The following is a 16,287-nucleotide window of genomic DNA, read 5'->3' as shown; positions in this document are numbered from 1 at the left end:
CAAGGGTCCTGTGGAAAGACAGTAGGGCAGATTAGAAGGAAGCGTGATTTATCTTTCTGGCTTCTCTCCTGGCGCATTGGTTCATGGAAGCAGTTCTCTTTACTTTCCTTGCAGAAAGTAGCAGTTTACCTTTGCCAAAGCCTAGAGGATTAGGTATGTGTGCCCAACCGTGGGAAAGCAATATATGTAAACATCCTTTGGTTAAAGAAAAGGTGGGGGTTAAATGTCTTTGTATACCTCATTCAGAGTTAACTGTTCTGAAGATGAACAGAAAAAGGAATAAAAGCCACATTGTTTTTCATGCAAGAGGCAAAGCCTTTCAGTACCAGTGCCTCCCAGCTGCCAAGTTTCACTTATCCATGATTAGATTCTGTTTTTTGAACTGGCAGGCAGTAGAAGGAACTGTCATCTGAACACACACCACCCAAATGTGGGTGAGAGGCCATCTTAGAGTTCCCTCATGTTAATTACCAATGTACATCAGGGAGGAGCTGCTTCCAATCTTCTCTAAGCACTGAGCAGATAGCACAGCTCCCATGTCATGATTTAGAAGTATTGATTGTTTCCAGTAATACTCTTTCAGGCAAAGGCTTCATGGTCTCTGGCATCACCACAAGCAGTGACCACCTCACACTTAATAATGATGGCTATCAGCCAAGACAGCTTATAGCCTCTGCAGACAGCAAGCCACTGGGGGTGACAGGCCATGAAGATTGACTGGGAAAGAAAAACTGTCCAAATGGATTGGAGAGGCTCCAAGAATGGAGGCTTTTGTACCAGGTGAGAACATGTCCAGGGATGGGGAGGGTAAAGTGCCTTCTACCCTGTTGCTGAACAAGGAGTAGATGGTTGAGGACCTTGTAGGACAGGCACATGTTCCATGTTGTAGAGCAAGTTTCAACACCATATGTGTTTGGGTCATCCCTAGAGAAGCTGTAATTCAAGCTGTGGTCTATGACTATGGATCAAAGGCAAAGTAATCTCAGCACTTGTTCTATGCAGTCAAGAAAACTTGCATGTAAAGTGGGTGAGCTCCTCTAAAGAGCCATTGTTGCAGGCCCTAGTTAAAATTTGAGCTATGAAAGAAAAGTAGGTGATACGGGTTTGATGATGAGCACCAAGTGCAAGGCTCCCCACTCACCTGATTTCATGTTGAGGGCTAGGAGGATATTTTAAACGTGTAAGCTCATGTCCCCCCAGTTCCCTTTATATATATATATATATATATATATATATACACACACACACACACACACACACACACACACACACACACACACACACACACACACACACACACACACACACACAGTATTTTCTGCAACAGTAGAGCTGTTAAATTTTATATGCTGGCAGGTTTACTAGACAATGCATCTCTACCATTACCAAGACATCTTAATTTTGCATACTGGGCAAAACAAACTTTAAATTATTTTAAATGCAATTGTACATTATAAGTAGACTTAATCATGTTGCTATTTTGAAAATTTGTAGTATAAATGCTAATAACTTCATTTTTAAATCCTTCCAATGTTACTAGAAAAGTTTTCCATGCTGCAAACAGAGGGTCAGAAAGGAAATGATTGTGTTTTAGTATATTTTTAAATATAAAACACGTCTATATAGTTTAGTTCCCTAGGATTTACACTAAAAAGCAGGTGTGTGCGTGTGTGAAAGTGTATATACCTATATCTTTTTAAAAAGTTAAATTTAGTTCTTGTGAAAGGAGCTGGACTGCCAGATCTTAAAGCCTCCATTTATCCACAGCACAGGTTGACATAGGTAGCAGCCATGCAAAGTTTCCAATGTAAACTTGTAAAAATATTTCAGTTCATACTTTGAGTGATCACCCGTAGTGGTGAGAGGGCAATTTAGTCATCTCTACATTTAGACTTTTTCCTACTTAAACTGCCAGCAGTGTTTGACGTGAGTACATGTATACTATCAAGTGTGAGACCAGTCACTATTTTCACACACGTTACAGAGCAGTCAGAATCTAATAGCTTTTACTTAATAGTAACTAAGGCTGAATTTGAAGAATGAACAGATAAATGGTCCATATTCTAGTTCTGAGTCATTCAGTGTATTTCTAATGCAATATTTAGTTTAGCTTGACTGTATTAATATGTACACAGCTGACTCCTTCAGTATACATTATTCAATAGACCACAGTCAGTTTTAGTCTTGGGCTTTTAAAAAACAAACATGATTTACCCAACAGCTCTAATCAAGCTAGAATCTCCAGTCATTCTAGTTTTAGGGAGACACTAGGCTTGTGTGTGGTTGAACCTGTGCAGCTATATCATATACATGTGGCATTTTAGTTTTTGTATCCCACTATTGTCTGGGATTGCATTGTTCTGGAATTTGAAAAGCAGTATTCTGAATATTTCTATTATAGCAGTGAGTGGAGAAAATCTTGCAGTAAAACATGCATTTTTCTCACACAGCAAGCTTATTTTCTATAGAGCAGATTATTGAAATTGCATTTCAGCTATCAATCTAAAGAATAGACCATAGAGAATAATAAAAAATAATTGTGTTTGTCCTGATGATAAAGTAGCACATTGATGTGCTGCAGAATTTTGGACATTTTAGAAACCCTTTCAGTGGAAGGAAAACGTCAGACGCTCCGTTTCAAATTATAGAAGCTTGTTGGGTGATTCAGTGTATTTCTGAAACTGAGCACTCTGATTCCTCATTAGAAGCTGTCATTTGAGTTAAGGTTGGGAGTAGGCTCTTTCATGGGAAGAGCAGTATTTCGATAGAACTTTTTTTAAATGTATTGATATCTTCAGTTACTCTGTACTAGCTTCCAGTAGATGTAATTTACATAAGTACAAATTACTATTCTTTCCTCCTTACTTAATGAATTAGTCCAGTGGGTGAATGGCTCTGCATATGAAAAGAATCCCCAGCAAACCAATATGGGAAAACAAAAAAAACCCACAAATATAAGTTGTGTGTGTCTTCAGTAGTGATGTTCCCAAAGTTTCCACTTCAGAATTAGAGAAAGAGTTCCTAAAATCCACTTGTCTCATGAGTAAGAAAAGCTGAACTCAACCCTGAAAAGAGGGAATCAAAGTAAGTCCCAAATTCCTTTTCAGCAGGGTTTAAAAATAAATAATCAAGGAACCCAAAATCTCTCATTTAGGATTTCTCTGTAGTCTGTCTTGACTTTCAAGGCACTCCCAGCACAGCTTGTCTTCCAGGATTTTAGCCTGGAGTTTTTGAAAGGGACAGACTGATGGGCTCCAGCTGACTTTGGTCTCTCTCCATTAGCCATACCGTATCAGCATGGAGTCCTGTCCCCCAGCTGAGGGTTCTTCATTCTTCTATGTGCTTATAGCCATTAATAAATATTAAAAAAAATATATTTTCAGATGATCAATTTCAGAATCCACCTATATTGCCTCCCTTCTGAAATTTGCATATTTATCTTGTTTGGTTCTGATGGATATTGTAGTAACTGGTATCACTGGCACCAAATATGAATAAAAGACTTCAAAAGAAAATGTGACTATTTTGGTACTTCTATTACTAATAAAGGCTTAGACTATTCTATCAGAACATTTAAGAAAAAAGTATGAGCAATTTAATCAGTATTACCTAAAACCTCACTCACCTTTCTTCCCTTCTCTTCATCAAGCAGCCTCCATTTGAGCTCTTTCTTGATGCTACACCTGTCATGGGTCCATTGTATGCTAAGAAGCCTGTGAGTGAGAAATCAACAACTACGGAGCTGCACCATTAGGGAATTTATAGTGTGATGGAGAATCCATTCGTTGTGTAAGGTTTTTTTTTTTCCTGAAATCCCCTTTAATTCTGCCTGCTGTGTATTCACATGTTTATAAAAATTCTGTTTACCCTTAAGAGTCTCCCAGCATTTGGTTTTTACTTCTATTTGTAAGGGCCCTTGAATCAGCTGTAAAAATCATCTGTTGGCCAAAACTTGGCACACAAAGCCTAGGGTAAGAAGAGGAATATTTTTAAAAATTGCTTTGGAGTTTAAAGTAATTGGTTTTTAGTTCGGAAATTTGATTTGCCTCATTACAATGATTTGATGAGGAATTGTTTTTAAATCCCCCCACCCTACCATTATTGCACTTCTGCTGGTTGCACAGCAACAATTATCAATTAAGATGATGAATAGAGAGAGATGTTTTGGAATAGCAAGCTTGGCATGGTACATCTTTAGAATAAAAACTCCTTTGGGCATAAACTGTGTATTTATTTTTAAAATCACTTAATAGCAACACACACACACTAAGCATTTGATCTTCCAAAGAACTCCATGTGAATGGACTGCTGTGCATACTCAGAATACCACTGGGGTTCAGCACGGTGCAGGAGACCAATCAAGCACAACTTGTCATAGGACAAGACCATAAGGTGCTACATAAGTAGAATGTTAACAGCCATAATAGTTTGTTCCATAAGAAATGCTGGGAAAAGTGATGCAAATGTAATTACTCAGTCATCAGAGACAATTTCACTGTGGAATTTCCAGGAGTATATTACATTATATTACAAACTTTAGTGTACAAATACCAAGAACAAAAAAAAAACGGGTGGGGGGGACTATTAATGTATTGCTATATTTGAAAGTTTAATCATCTATTAATCAGGCAACAGAAAAATACTGAAAACACAGCCATTTATTGGAATACTTTCATGTACACCAGAAAAGTCCAGAGGTTGAATTTTTTTTTATTTTGATTGTTTGCATCATGGTAACTTGCTATACTCCCAGTCAGGATCAGGGTCGCATTATAAATCCAATGTAATTTCAAGTAAGATGCACTAAATGAGTGTAAAAATGGGAGGAAGGTGAAGAAAAGTAACAGTAATAAATAGAATGGTTGAAAAGTTCTAATTTTGAAATTCTCATGGAAAAGGTGACCACTCCATCCCCCAGCAATAAGATCACAACATATAATTGGTCAGCAAGTGCACTTATGTCTAAGCCACATTTCTTCAGAAGTCAAAAGCATTGAGAACTAAGTACAGAGAATAACATTTTAAAAAGCTGTTTGAGTTATCAGCATAAAAACTCATTTTTAAATAGGCAAAACCATTTTTAAGCAATAATCTCAAATTAGGCAATTAGATCAAGGAAAAAAATGCAGCACCTTCAGGGAAAGAACCAAAAAAAAAAGTTTCAGCTCAAACACTCCTCCCTTGCCCCAAGTTGTAAATCTGTGATAAAGGATTAAAATGAAAGTGTTTCCTCCATCATAGCTACAAGTTAGATGCCATGATCCTGTGACATATTTATTTTGTATCCTTTTGGTGCTTTAAGAGACTAACACTAGGAGGATCAAAATTTAGTCTGCCTTTTTCATATTATCAATATATGTACAAGTCCATGTAATTTATGGTTTCTTCAACATCAGTGTGTTTGCTTAAAAAAAAAAAAAAGCATTCTCAAGGAGCCCTGCAAACCAGTGCATGCACAATTTTGATAGAGACATTTTAAACTAGATCTACAGGGACTAAATTGTTAGTAATCAGTTTGCCATGGAAAAACATTGATTAGGTCATTGTAAAGTTCTTTTGAGATGTCCAGTTTAAAATGATGACATGCAAAAGATTTAAAAAAAAAGGCTTAGGCTCATTTTGTTCAGAGACCAAGGCAACCTTAAAATTCTTAATATTTCCAAGTGTGGGCTTACCTGGCAGAGCTTTCAGTGTCAAGTGATATATGTTAGTTCTCCCACCCTCATTGAAGGGGCAAGGCACCATTTCTTTAAATAGGACTTCCTTTCTCCAAAATGTTACCTGTTTGAAGTTAAATCCGTGTTTTTAAAAAAACAAACAAAGTTTTAGGCCTTAGAGTTGCAAAAGTTTAACAATCTCTTTAAAAAAAATGATTTGTTAAACTGGTGTAACTTTTATGCATCTGGTACAGATCTCTTCCTTTCTCATTTTTTTGGCTTTCACTTGTCATTCCACAAGTTCAAGAGCCATCAGAACATCTAGATAAAACCTAAGCTAAATAAATGTAAAGAATGCCTTCTTTTTAAATCAAAGCAGCACAAATTGAGACATACCCAGTATGCAAGATGGTTCTGGTAAAATAATTTCATTTAGGTTATTTATATTCAATTCGCTTCTATATTTAGTTGTATGTTGCAACTTAAGTTCCTGCATAGAACTACAAGATGACACATGATACTTTAGCAATATTATATTGATATTAGTTCCTGGAAAAAATAACATAACTATATTTAAACTGCAGTTAAGGGAAATGGATCTCTACAGTGATTTTTTGGCTGTTCAGAGACAACTAATTTTCTGAAAAATCTGGGCTTGCATGTGAATGCATGCTGTTTGTGTTTTGCAGGATAAAATTGTAAAAAGCTTTCTCCCTATTCAGTGTCTGCAACTGTGAAGACTACTTGTTCAAAGGAGTTTACGCCAATACATTTCTTATATTAGATTAAGAAATATTTTTAGAAAGTAGCTGTCAAAACTAGTGAGCTAAACAGGTCATTTTATAATGCAGTGTACCATGTAACTTACTGAAGAAGTTCAAATCAAGATGTGCATTTTAGTTACCCCAAAACAAAAACAGGGAATGTTTATTTTTCCCTGTACTCTTCACTTTTAAATCACAAAATGCTGCAAGGTAAATATCCATTCTGTACAAGACCCTCATTTTTAAATAAACTCTGTGCTCCTAAAAAGGTGCTGTAGTTCTAGAGATTGAAATCCTATGTCCACAGAATCAGTAGAATATCAGCTTTCCTACATTACCCCACAGTACCTCAAACCTGACAGAGAGAATATCAATTCACCTCTTTAACTTCATTCAATCCGTGGCCTCTGAGTTGAGGCTTAGAGGAAAAGGAGAGAATAAATGTGATGTAAATATTTATCCACAAAAAAATTGACTGAGATCAGCTTGTTTCATGTAGGTGAGTGAACCTGCAATGAGAATTACTTTGTCCCTCCCCACCTGGGCCAGATTCAGATAACTGAGCTAGAGAGTGTGGCTTTTCCAATTACCAGTACCTAAGACATCCATTCTCTTAAGTTCATTTATAGCAGTAACCTGACCACAATGACTTGTAATTTACAGTATGTTATTGCTGATAGATATGGAAACCTCCTAAACATACTGCAATACATAAATCAATTGTTTAAACCACAAGCATAAAACTTTGCTTTTATACCATAGCACTTCTCATTTAAGGGTATGTATACGCTTAAAATGCTACAGTGGCACAGCTGCATCGTTGTAGTGCTTCAGTAGAGATACACTATGCCGACAAGAGGGATTCTCCCACTAGTGTGGGTAATCCACCTCCCCGAGAGACAGTAGCTAGGTTGACAGAAGACTTAAGGATCCTAACGTGCTTTAAAAAACAACAACAAAATGTAGCCTGAGAATGCAAGAAATTTTGTTCCTTATTTTTACTGAGCGGGGAAGCAGGATTTGACCTGTTCCAGGTCAAACATCAAGTGAAAGAGATCGGTGTATAGAATCCTGAGTCTAGGAGTTCCATGCCAGGCCCTGATCAACTACAGTACTTTCTCACAGATGGAAGTTAAGGTCACACTGATCAGGTCTTTAACAACTACAGGACACTGATAGAAACAGTTTGGTTTAAATTATATTCCAGCGCTCTAACTCACAACTGCTGCATTTATTCAGGAGGCTAGGTGGTGGAGATCATGGAAACCTAAAAATGTGGTTTTACTTTTGAGGAAGTGACCATGGAAAAATAGCACCAGTTCAATCAACTGATCTGTTTTCAGTGTGTATTCAGAGCCCTCTGTGCTTATTTAGCGACAAAAACAAATATACTTTTTTATTTTACTCCAGTTAGCCAACAAAGAGCCAAAAAAGCTGTGGGAGAGTGAGTTGGAGTCAGTTCTCCCCCACAGATCAGCAGAATTAGCTGAATTCATATAGCAAGGCCTAGTTCTACTCTAATTACACTTTCTATATCACATCAAAGATAAGCTATTTGTCTTCACTTTCACTACCTTTTGTGGTCTGTCCCCACTACCCTGCTCATCTCTCATTCGTTATCAAGCTGTCAATGATCACATCCATTTATTAAATTTTCAAACACGTACCTTAATGCTTTTTGCCCATGCTATCCCACATGCTTGTGAGGTGCTTCCTATAAATATCTGCAAAGCTACCTCATTATCCTCTTTCAAAACTCTCCTTGACACTGGTTGTGGTGCTGAGACCACAGCCTATCGTGCTTACCAATATTGTCTCATTGTTTCCTCTATGTATCTGTCCTAATATACTTAGATTGCCAGCTCTTTGGGGCAGGGACTGATTTTTTTTTTGTCCTTTTTGTACAGCATGTAGGACAATGGGGTCCTGGACCATGACTAGGGCTCCTGGGTGCTGCAGTAGTAACACACATAATAAATACGTGACTAACGGTAGAATTGGTGGTCAGGGGGCTGTACAGTTATAATTGAAAGTAGAAGTTTGCCTGCAGATTTTTCTTTTTAATAAAATGTAAAAGCCAGGAACAACACAACTTGACTTTTAAATCCCAGGTTGAGTTTGCAGGATTAGCAATTAGAAGTAACAGCCTGACTTGTAAGAAGAGTACATTCCATATTAAAAGTACAGAGAGTCAACTCATGCTGCCATTTTTACAGAACCATTTTTCAGAATATAGCTGCTCTTTAAGAGTAATTGACAAGTAAAATCAACTTAGATGATCCATTGCTGATGAAAGCATGTGTACGATTTTAATATAAATTGGCACTTCATCTCTATGATGTAGTATGGCAGGCACCTATCAGTGCTGAAGTGGAGCAGTTCAGTACACTACTAAATCTACAAAAAGTCCAATGGCATCTTATAGACTAACAGACGTATTGGATAGCCACATGCATCTGACGAATTGGGTATTCATCCATGAAAGCTTATGCTCCAATACATCTGTTAGTCTATAAGGTGCCACCGGACTCTGTCACTTTTTACAGATCCAGACTAATACGGCTACTCCTCTGATATTAAATCTAGTGGTTGAATACTAGAAAATATCAAGATTTTCAATGCATTTCTAGGAAACAAATCTGTGAGCTACATCTCCATAGTTTATCATTTTCTAACGTCAAAGGTTATTTAGACTAGCTGTTAGGGGTCAGTATTTGAAACAGGATCTTTTACAATACAGCAGAGCAGTTTTGATTTTCTTTGAATTTTTAAGGTTGTCAGAGTAGTAAGGACCCAGTGAAGCCAGTGTGGCTGTATACTGGGGCAAACAGAGCTCTATGATGCTTTCCTGGGGTGCCCAGGACTTAGTCACCTTCTTACCACCTTGTCTCCAGAAAAAGGGAATCATTATTGTGGCAGCTAAGTATGAGCTCCCTGACACTGTCACGGTCACTCAAGCAGTCTTCACTGGGTTTATGCCAGCCCTAAGATCCCTACCCATGAGCACCTCTGAAGTGTCCCCCTGCAGTATCCTGTCACTGCACACTCACAAATTACCAGGTAAGCTGTCCCCAAAGGAACAGTGTACTCGCAGCTTGACTGGTACCAGGGGCGGCTCTATGTATTTTGCTGCCCCAAGCACGGCAGTCAGGTGACCTTCAGCAGCATGCCTGTGGGAGGTCCACTGGTCCCGCGGCTTTGGCGTACCAGCTGCCAAATTGCCACCAAAACTGCGGGACCGGCGGACCCCCCGCAGGCGCGCCACCGAAGGCAGCCTGACTGCCGCCCTCCAGGGCCGCCCAGAGGATTCCGGGAGCCCGGGGTCTTCGGCGGCGGGGGGGCCCTTCCGTTCCGGGACCCGCCAACCAAGTGCCCCGAAGACCCGCGGCGGGGCCCCCCCGCCGCCGAATTACTGCCGAAACCGGACCCGCCGCCGAAGTGCAGCCCGGTCTTCGGGGCACTTCGGCGGCGGGTCCCGGAAGGGAAGGGCCCCCCGCCGCCAAATTACCACCGAAGACCGAGCTGAACTCGGCGGCGGGTCCCGCTCAGTCTTCGCGGTAACTCGCCAGCCGGGGGTCCTTCCGCCCGGGAGCGGAAGGACCCCCCGCCGGCGAAGACCGGGAGCAGAAGAAGCTCCTGCGCCCGGCCCCGCAAGAGTTTTCCGGGCCCCCTGGAGCGAATGAGGGACCCCGCTCCAGGGGCCCCGAAAAACTCTGGTGGGGGCCCCTGTGGGGCTCGGGGCCTGGGGCAAATTGCCCCTCTTGCCCCCCCCTCTGGGCGGCCCTGCCGCCCTCATGGCAACCAGCAGGCCGCCCCAGTCACGTGCTTGGTGTGCTGGTGCCTGGAGCCACCCCTGCTGGTACAACTCAGAACCTTTATAACATCATAGCACAAATATATTTATAGTGAAACAATTGTAAGTCTATCATCAAAGGTTAAGATTTAAGAGATAGTGAGTAAGGATAATACATGGAAACAAATGATTACACCCATAAAACAAAACACAATCCTGGGTCTATACATATCAGTGGTTACCTTTCCTATTTAATAAAGTAGAGTTTTTCCCACGTATTCTTTGACAGAGGTGCTGGTTTTCAGTCAAAACCAGGATCCAAGCATTCACAGACAACCCATGCCCTTCAGGGGTTTTTTTTTGGTAAATTGATCTCAAAATGTCCTGTCCCCCTGTTATAGTCCAGAAAACCTTTTAAGTGCACCTCCAGATACATCACTTCTCCCCCATTGCTTGTTTTTCATGTTGACTTCACATCCCTGTGAAAGAATCTTTATTGACATTCAGTTAAAAACAGTGATGAGAGGCCCATTGTGAAACAATACAATGCTTAATTTACATGTCAGTTCACTGTATGGACAAAAACACTACTGGCCTGAGAAAATCTGTCTCTCCTGATGATTCATTCCTTGATAAAGATTCTCAGGATATATTTTCATACATCTGTACATATATTATGCAATTATATTAATGACCAGCATGCTCTTGGCTTTCATTTAAGATCTTACATGACCCTCTTTATGGATACATGCCATGAGAGCAATGTGTTATGTGCATGAGCTTGTCAGGTCTGATAGGAGTTGCTGTTCTAGAACAGTGGACCCACCATTTGCTAGTTGGCATTGAGAGGTTCTGGGGGTCACAAGCTCATTGCAGGATCCTAAAGGTGGATCTTTCAGTAGTTGGAAGAACCTGACAGAAACTAAGTGGAGCAAAAATAATAGGAGATAACAAAAAGCCTTCTCCCTTCCCCAGAAGAAATCAAGCTCATTTCCACCAGGGCTACATGATTTTCTTTCCTTCTAAATTGAGAGAATCCATTTCAGAAACTGCTGTATAAAATTGAATTAAACTAGAGCCAGAACTATCCTTATTTAGAGTTACTGTAGGTTATGGAAACTTGAGTTTGTATTTGAAGTGTCAAAGCTGTAGCCTGCCATTGAAAGTGATTAAAATCTTCCCATCCCTTGCTTAATGTTAGAATAAACTCTTAGGAAAACAAAATAATACAGATTTTTTTTTAATAGACTTGCACCAGTTTCTATTGACTCTTATAAGGTTTGTGGTGGTCAACAATTCTGAAAAATCAAAACATTAGTGTTAGACTTTAAAAAAAAAAGTGACCAACAATTTGCTTATATATACTTAATTTATCTTAAAAAAAAAAAAAAAAAAACCACACACACACCAATCCTGTTCCATAGGTGCTCAATTTTCCAAAGCCAGATTTTTCTATGTAAAATTTCTGTAAGATAGTGATCAAATCTTAGGCCTGGTTCTCTCTTTAACCCTGAAGTGTCCATTTTTCATTACCTAAACTATGATAATACAAACATAAGTATAAATCAGCGACCACTTATTTCCTGAGATGGACATCAAGACAAGAGACTATTAAAATAATTGGGACTGCTCATGGTAGTAAAGGTGAGCATGCCACAAACTGTTTGCATGATTAGGATCTTATGTATCAAGACGGGGATTAAATCAGTTTGTCTAAACAAGATTGTACCTTTGGGGAAAAGGCAAACTAGAGTTAGTCTAACTTCTAGGCTGTTAGAAGTTGTTGAGTTTTTTCATTATCACTCAAGTTTATGCAGTGCAGTGCAGTGCAGTTATTACAGGCACACAACAGTGTTTTAACAATACTAACAAAATCATATCAGACCAATGAATGCTGATTAAAAGTACATTTAAGGAAGTAATTCCTCAGTTGGGTCACACACAAGCAAAAATTTAAGACTGGCACTTCCCTTGAGAGAGCCCTATTTAAAAACTCTGGAGCCAAAGGGCTCCAATGACCAGTCAAAACAGAGCAGAGAACTAATATAACCATATATGGAATATTACAAATCAAGTCTCATAAGAAACTAGATAAAAGGCCAAGCAAAGTCTTGGATAACATGAATTTATTTAACGGTTTTATTCATTGTCAACAGAGGCTTTTTCAGAGCAGTCTAACCAGCGGAGACACTTGAGTTCTTGTAACCTTGATTGTAGAAGCTGGAGGCACTTTAGGGTGATATGAAGAAATAAAACAAGTCATGAAGGACCAGAGCATGAACACCAATTCTTACAAATGAGCAAGTATTATTCAGAGTTTAGACACACTTTCTGAAAAGGTAGTAAGAATTAGTGTTTTTAAGTTTTGGAGAGAGACTTGGATTTAGGACTTTCACACCTAACACTAGTTTTAGTCCATCTCTAAGCACAATGGTGGGCCCTTAGACTGCAAATTACTTCATGCAAACATAAGGACTAATTAGTATGAAGTAGTTTACTGCATCAGGGTATTAGATGGCATCTGCACAAAAATCTGAGGAAGTAAAGTCAGTTCTCTGACTTGCAGTCATCCAAACATTAAGAAGGAAACCTCCATAAAATCCACAAAAACAACAGTAGTTTTGTGTTTCTGTAACATAAGCATGAAGACTAAATACACTAAGTGATAAGATTTCAGGTCAGGTTAAGGAATGAGGGACCAGTTGTTTCTGATATAACTCTAATATCTAGAAAACTACATACAACAAATGTAAAAAACACAGCATACATGAAGAAAAATTAATAGCTAAACAACTCTAAGGATCTCCCTTTTCATAAGTCTTCCTTTAACCAAAACATTAATTTCTCTTATTTCACATATTACCTTTACACTGATGTGGGACTTGCTGCCTGGTGCTGTATATATGGGACCCTAACTCCACCTCTTTCAGGGTCTGTCCACTACCAGCATTCCCTCAGAAGACCATGGAGAACCCACTGGGCATGCTCTGTAAAAGTAAACTTCCTTAAAAAGGAGCCTGTCCACATTTATTGATCCTCATGAATAAGATGGAAGCTTATGCTGTATTTCAGTTTATAACTAGAAACAGAAGAAGAGCATTCCCTAAAGTAAGTTTTTAAGTATCTACTTGCTCTGGTATCCCATGTTTGAGTATGATACCTATAAAGCTATGAGGGATAATACAGATTGGGGGAAAATGTATCAGTTTATGGCAGTCATCTCAGCTGAGCAAATATTTAGTATAAAGTGTTCTGCTTGTTGACAAATTAACTCGGGAACTTTTCTTGTTCATTAACTTATCCTTTATCAGCTACAGCTACAGCTGATAAAGAATACCACCACCTCAGTGTGATTTGTCTTCTACTCTCAAAGGGATGCATCCTCCCCCACTCCTCAAAACAAAGGGGGGGGGGAACCTCCCAACAACCTGATCCAAAGCCTACTATTGTTAGCTGCAAAGTCCCCTAAAATAAATAAAACATTGATATCGTTTTAACTTCTCTAGGTTTGGAGGCTCAAAGCTTTATACATTTTTTTTCTTAATGTTGTTTTAAATAAAAACATGAAGTGCAAAATTGCTGACTGAGGAATGCTTCCTTTCAATTCATCTTGTTAACATCAGTGGGATTTTCCCTTCCCTTCACCATCTTTTTCACTTAAAAAGAGGAGAGAAATCAGCTATTCCAAATGACTAAGGAGGTTAGTAGCCAAGACACTTGCATACACTTTTCTAAGCACTTTTTAAAAATTTCTTTCTGTGAATGTCTAGTTTTCCCTTTATCCATTACTTTATATGTATTTTTTTAGCCTCTTCTCATTTCAGCATTCTCCCCCACCTGTTAGTTTGAGAGCTGTTGTTCATGCTTTAATTCTCTTCCATTGCAGTGGTTGCTGCCAGGATCTGTTACTTTTTCCTCTTTTTTTTTTTTTCTTCATAACAATAACTTTTCCTTTAGAGGAGTGAACTGGAAGCTGTTTCCTTCAGAGCCTCTCTGTGCTACTCCTTCAGCAACTCCACTAGCTAACTGCAAGTATAGCTTTCTTTTACCTCAAGAGCTATGCACACTGCCTCTGCAGAACTCTGACAACCCTCCCTCTCCCACTACTGGCACAAGCAGCAGGGATCAAACTCGGTCATGGTGATGGGCTACCACTAGAATAGTGGGACATCTTCCCCACTGCTTTCATCTGCCTCCATCTTTTTAGTACTTCTATGCCACATTCCATGCAAAGTTCTTAAAGTGCTTTGTAAACAGTTAATATTAGCCTGGCAACACACCTGTAAAGGATAGAAGTCCTATGAGGGAATGGAGGCATGAAGAAGATCTTTCCCCAAGATCTTAAAGGAGATCGGTGGCTGAATAAGGAATTAGAACCCTATCCCCATTTGTTTCTCCACCTTTCTCTTTATTTCTGTTTCTCAGTCACCTGTTTGTTTGCCTGCTAGAGCTGCTGATGTGTCCTTATGACCTTGTTTAGATAGAGAAATTGTTTAAATACCTATTGTGGAATGAGCTATTCTGCAATAGCTCCCCATATGTCCCACTGTGGAGACACTATTACAGAGTGATTGCTCAAAAAAATGGAGTAATTATTTGGGAATAAAGTGACTGTGCACAGGAGGAGCTATTCTGCAATAGCTTTGCCAATTTCCCCATCTAGACAAAGCCAGCAGCTTAGGAATAATAGTAAAACCAGCAGTATAGGAACAATTCTCTTCTGTTGGAGTCCCCTGTGGGATAACTTCAAAAATGCAGTAAGTGTGGGAAGAGTATGTGTGTGAAAACAAAGGGTATGTGCAAGCCCACCCCCAAATTTCAGTCTTTGCCTCTACAGACAAACTCATTGATTAGGTGTCAAGCACAGCGTATGCTGAGGCATGTCATGGAGCTAGAAGTGATTGTTGTCGAAGTGTTTCTTTAATGGTCTACAAAATATCTGGGAAGAAAAGCATATTTGGAGTACAAATGCACTGAAGTGTTTTTTACTATGTTCATCAGGGTATTCAGCAACTAACAATGTTGGGGTGTTTCAGCTTTCGTTTTCAGATAATGTTTGAAATAATAATTCACTATCGCAAAGGGTCTGAGGAGCTTAAAGTGTGCAGACGTAATCCCCTTTTTACAGACTGTTGAATTTGTTAGCCTCATTCTATTAGCTTGCCTATAGTCCTAGAGTCAGCACCAGGGTTGGGTATAGAACTAGGTTCCCTTGACTCCTAGGGTCCTACCTCATGAGGAAATAAAACCTTGAACTAGTTTAGACAATGCTCACTTTAATAATTGAATGCAGCTAAAACCTTTCTGTCTCTAAAGCTGATTAGTCTGCTGCCATCTCCGATCCCAAGAGTACATAGTCAGTGTCTTCATTAAAGCTGGACTTTCAAATATAGTGAGTGTGTTTGTGCTATAAGAACCAAATGTGAAAAACCCTAAAACAATGCTAACTATTTCACAAAATGCTGTCCTCCCCTGAGACATAGTAACTCTTAAATGTTTACTAGCATGGTGTGTGAAGCCTTCATCAAAGCACCTATTATAAGTCTTCAGGACCAACAGAGATTGAAGATTAGTCATACATTCCTATTTATTTAATTCAGAATGTTACAATTCCCTTTGCCTACTGAGTTCTTTCTCCCCTATAAACTATTGTGAGAAGAAAATTTCTGAACATATTTAAAAAAGATGTTGCTGTTTTAATTATTGTAAAGCATGTGAAGGCATTTCAACCTCTATGGTGCCCTGTGCCTGTGAAAGTGTAAAGCCAATCTGTTCTTGGCTTTATAGCATATGATAGCACATGCCTGATGTTTCCTTGGTGGGTGAGCTGTTGCAGGTGCTGTCTTGAATGGCAAATTGAGACCAAAGTATCCTATTACATAATTAATACTTGTATTACAGTTGCAGTCAGAGGCCACAGTTGAAATCAGGGGCCTCATTGTACTAGGTACGATACAAACACAAAATAAGACATCATCTTTTCCCCCTTACAGCTTGCAACGTAAGAAGGCAAATGATAGACAAAAAGGGAACTGGCGGGAGAGGAGGGGAAATAATAAAACAATCAATTATT

The 16,287-nt window shown here is 39.2% G+C and overlaps 1 protein-coding gene and 1 long non-coding RNA gene across 5 annotated transcripts in view; one reads left to right on the top strand and one right to left on the bottom strand.

Annotated features, from left to right (window-relative positions):
• TBC1D4 (TBC1 domain family member 4) overlaps window positions 1-16,287 on the top strand; it is a 162,963-nt gene that overhangs the window by 18,125 nt on the left and 128,551 nt on the right. The window contains exon 1 of one of the 3 annotated variants that reach the window (XM_039533526.1): window positions 13,156-13,322. The exons of the other annotated variants lie outside the window; for them this stretch is intronic. Within the exon in view, the coding sequence (XP_039389460.1) occupies window positions 13,254-13,322 (69 nt within the window). The 5' untranslated portion in view covers window positions 13,156-13,253. Of the gene's footprint in view, window positions 1-13,155; window positions 13,323-16,287 lie in introns of those variants that run through there. 3 annotated transcript variants of the gene reach the window in all.
• On the bottom strand, window positions 4,698-14,591 carry LOC120402940. 2 transcript variants are annotated; one of them, XR_005597374.1, is made up of 5 exons: window positions 14,495-14,591; window positions 13,078-13,201; window positions 11,623-11,752; window positions 5,676-5,781; window positions 4,698-4,803 (listed from the first exon to the last, which is right to left on the bottom strand). It is a non-coding gene; the product is annotated as an uncharacterized LOC120402940 (long non-coding RNA). The 2 variants fall into 2 exon arrangements; XR_005597371.1 differs by lacking the exon at window positions 14,495-14,591 and adding an exon at window positions 14,052-14,373.

Source organism: Mauremys reevesii, linkage group 1 (assembly GCF_016161935.1).
Source record: "Mauremys reevesii isolate NIE-2019 linkage group 1, ASM1616193v1, whole genome shotgun sequence".
Taxonomy (NCBI): Eukaryota; Metazoa; Chordata; order Testudines; family Geoemydidae; genus Mauremys; species Mauremys reevesii.
Note: the sequence above shows the minus strand (reverse complement) of the source record. Positions and strands in the feature narration are given on the sequence as shown.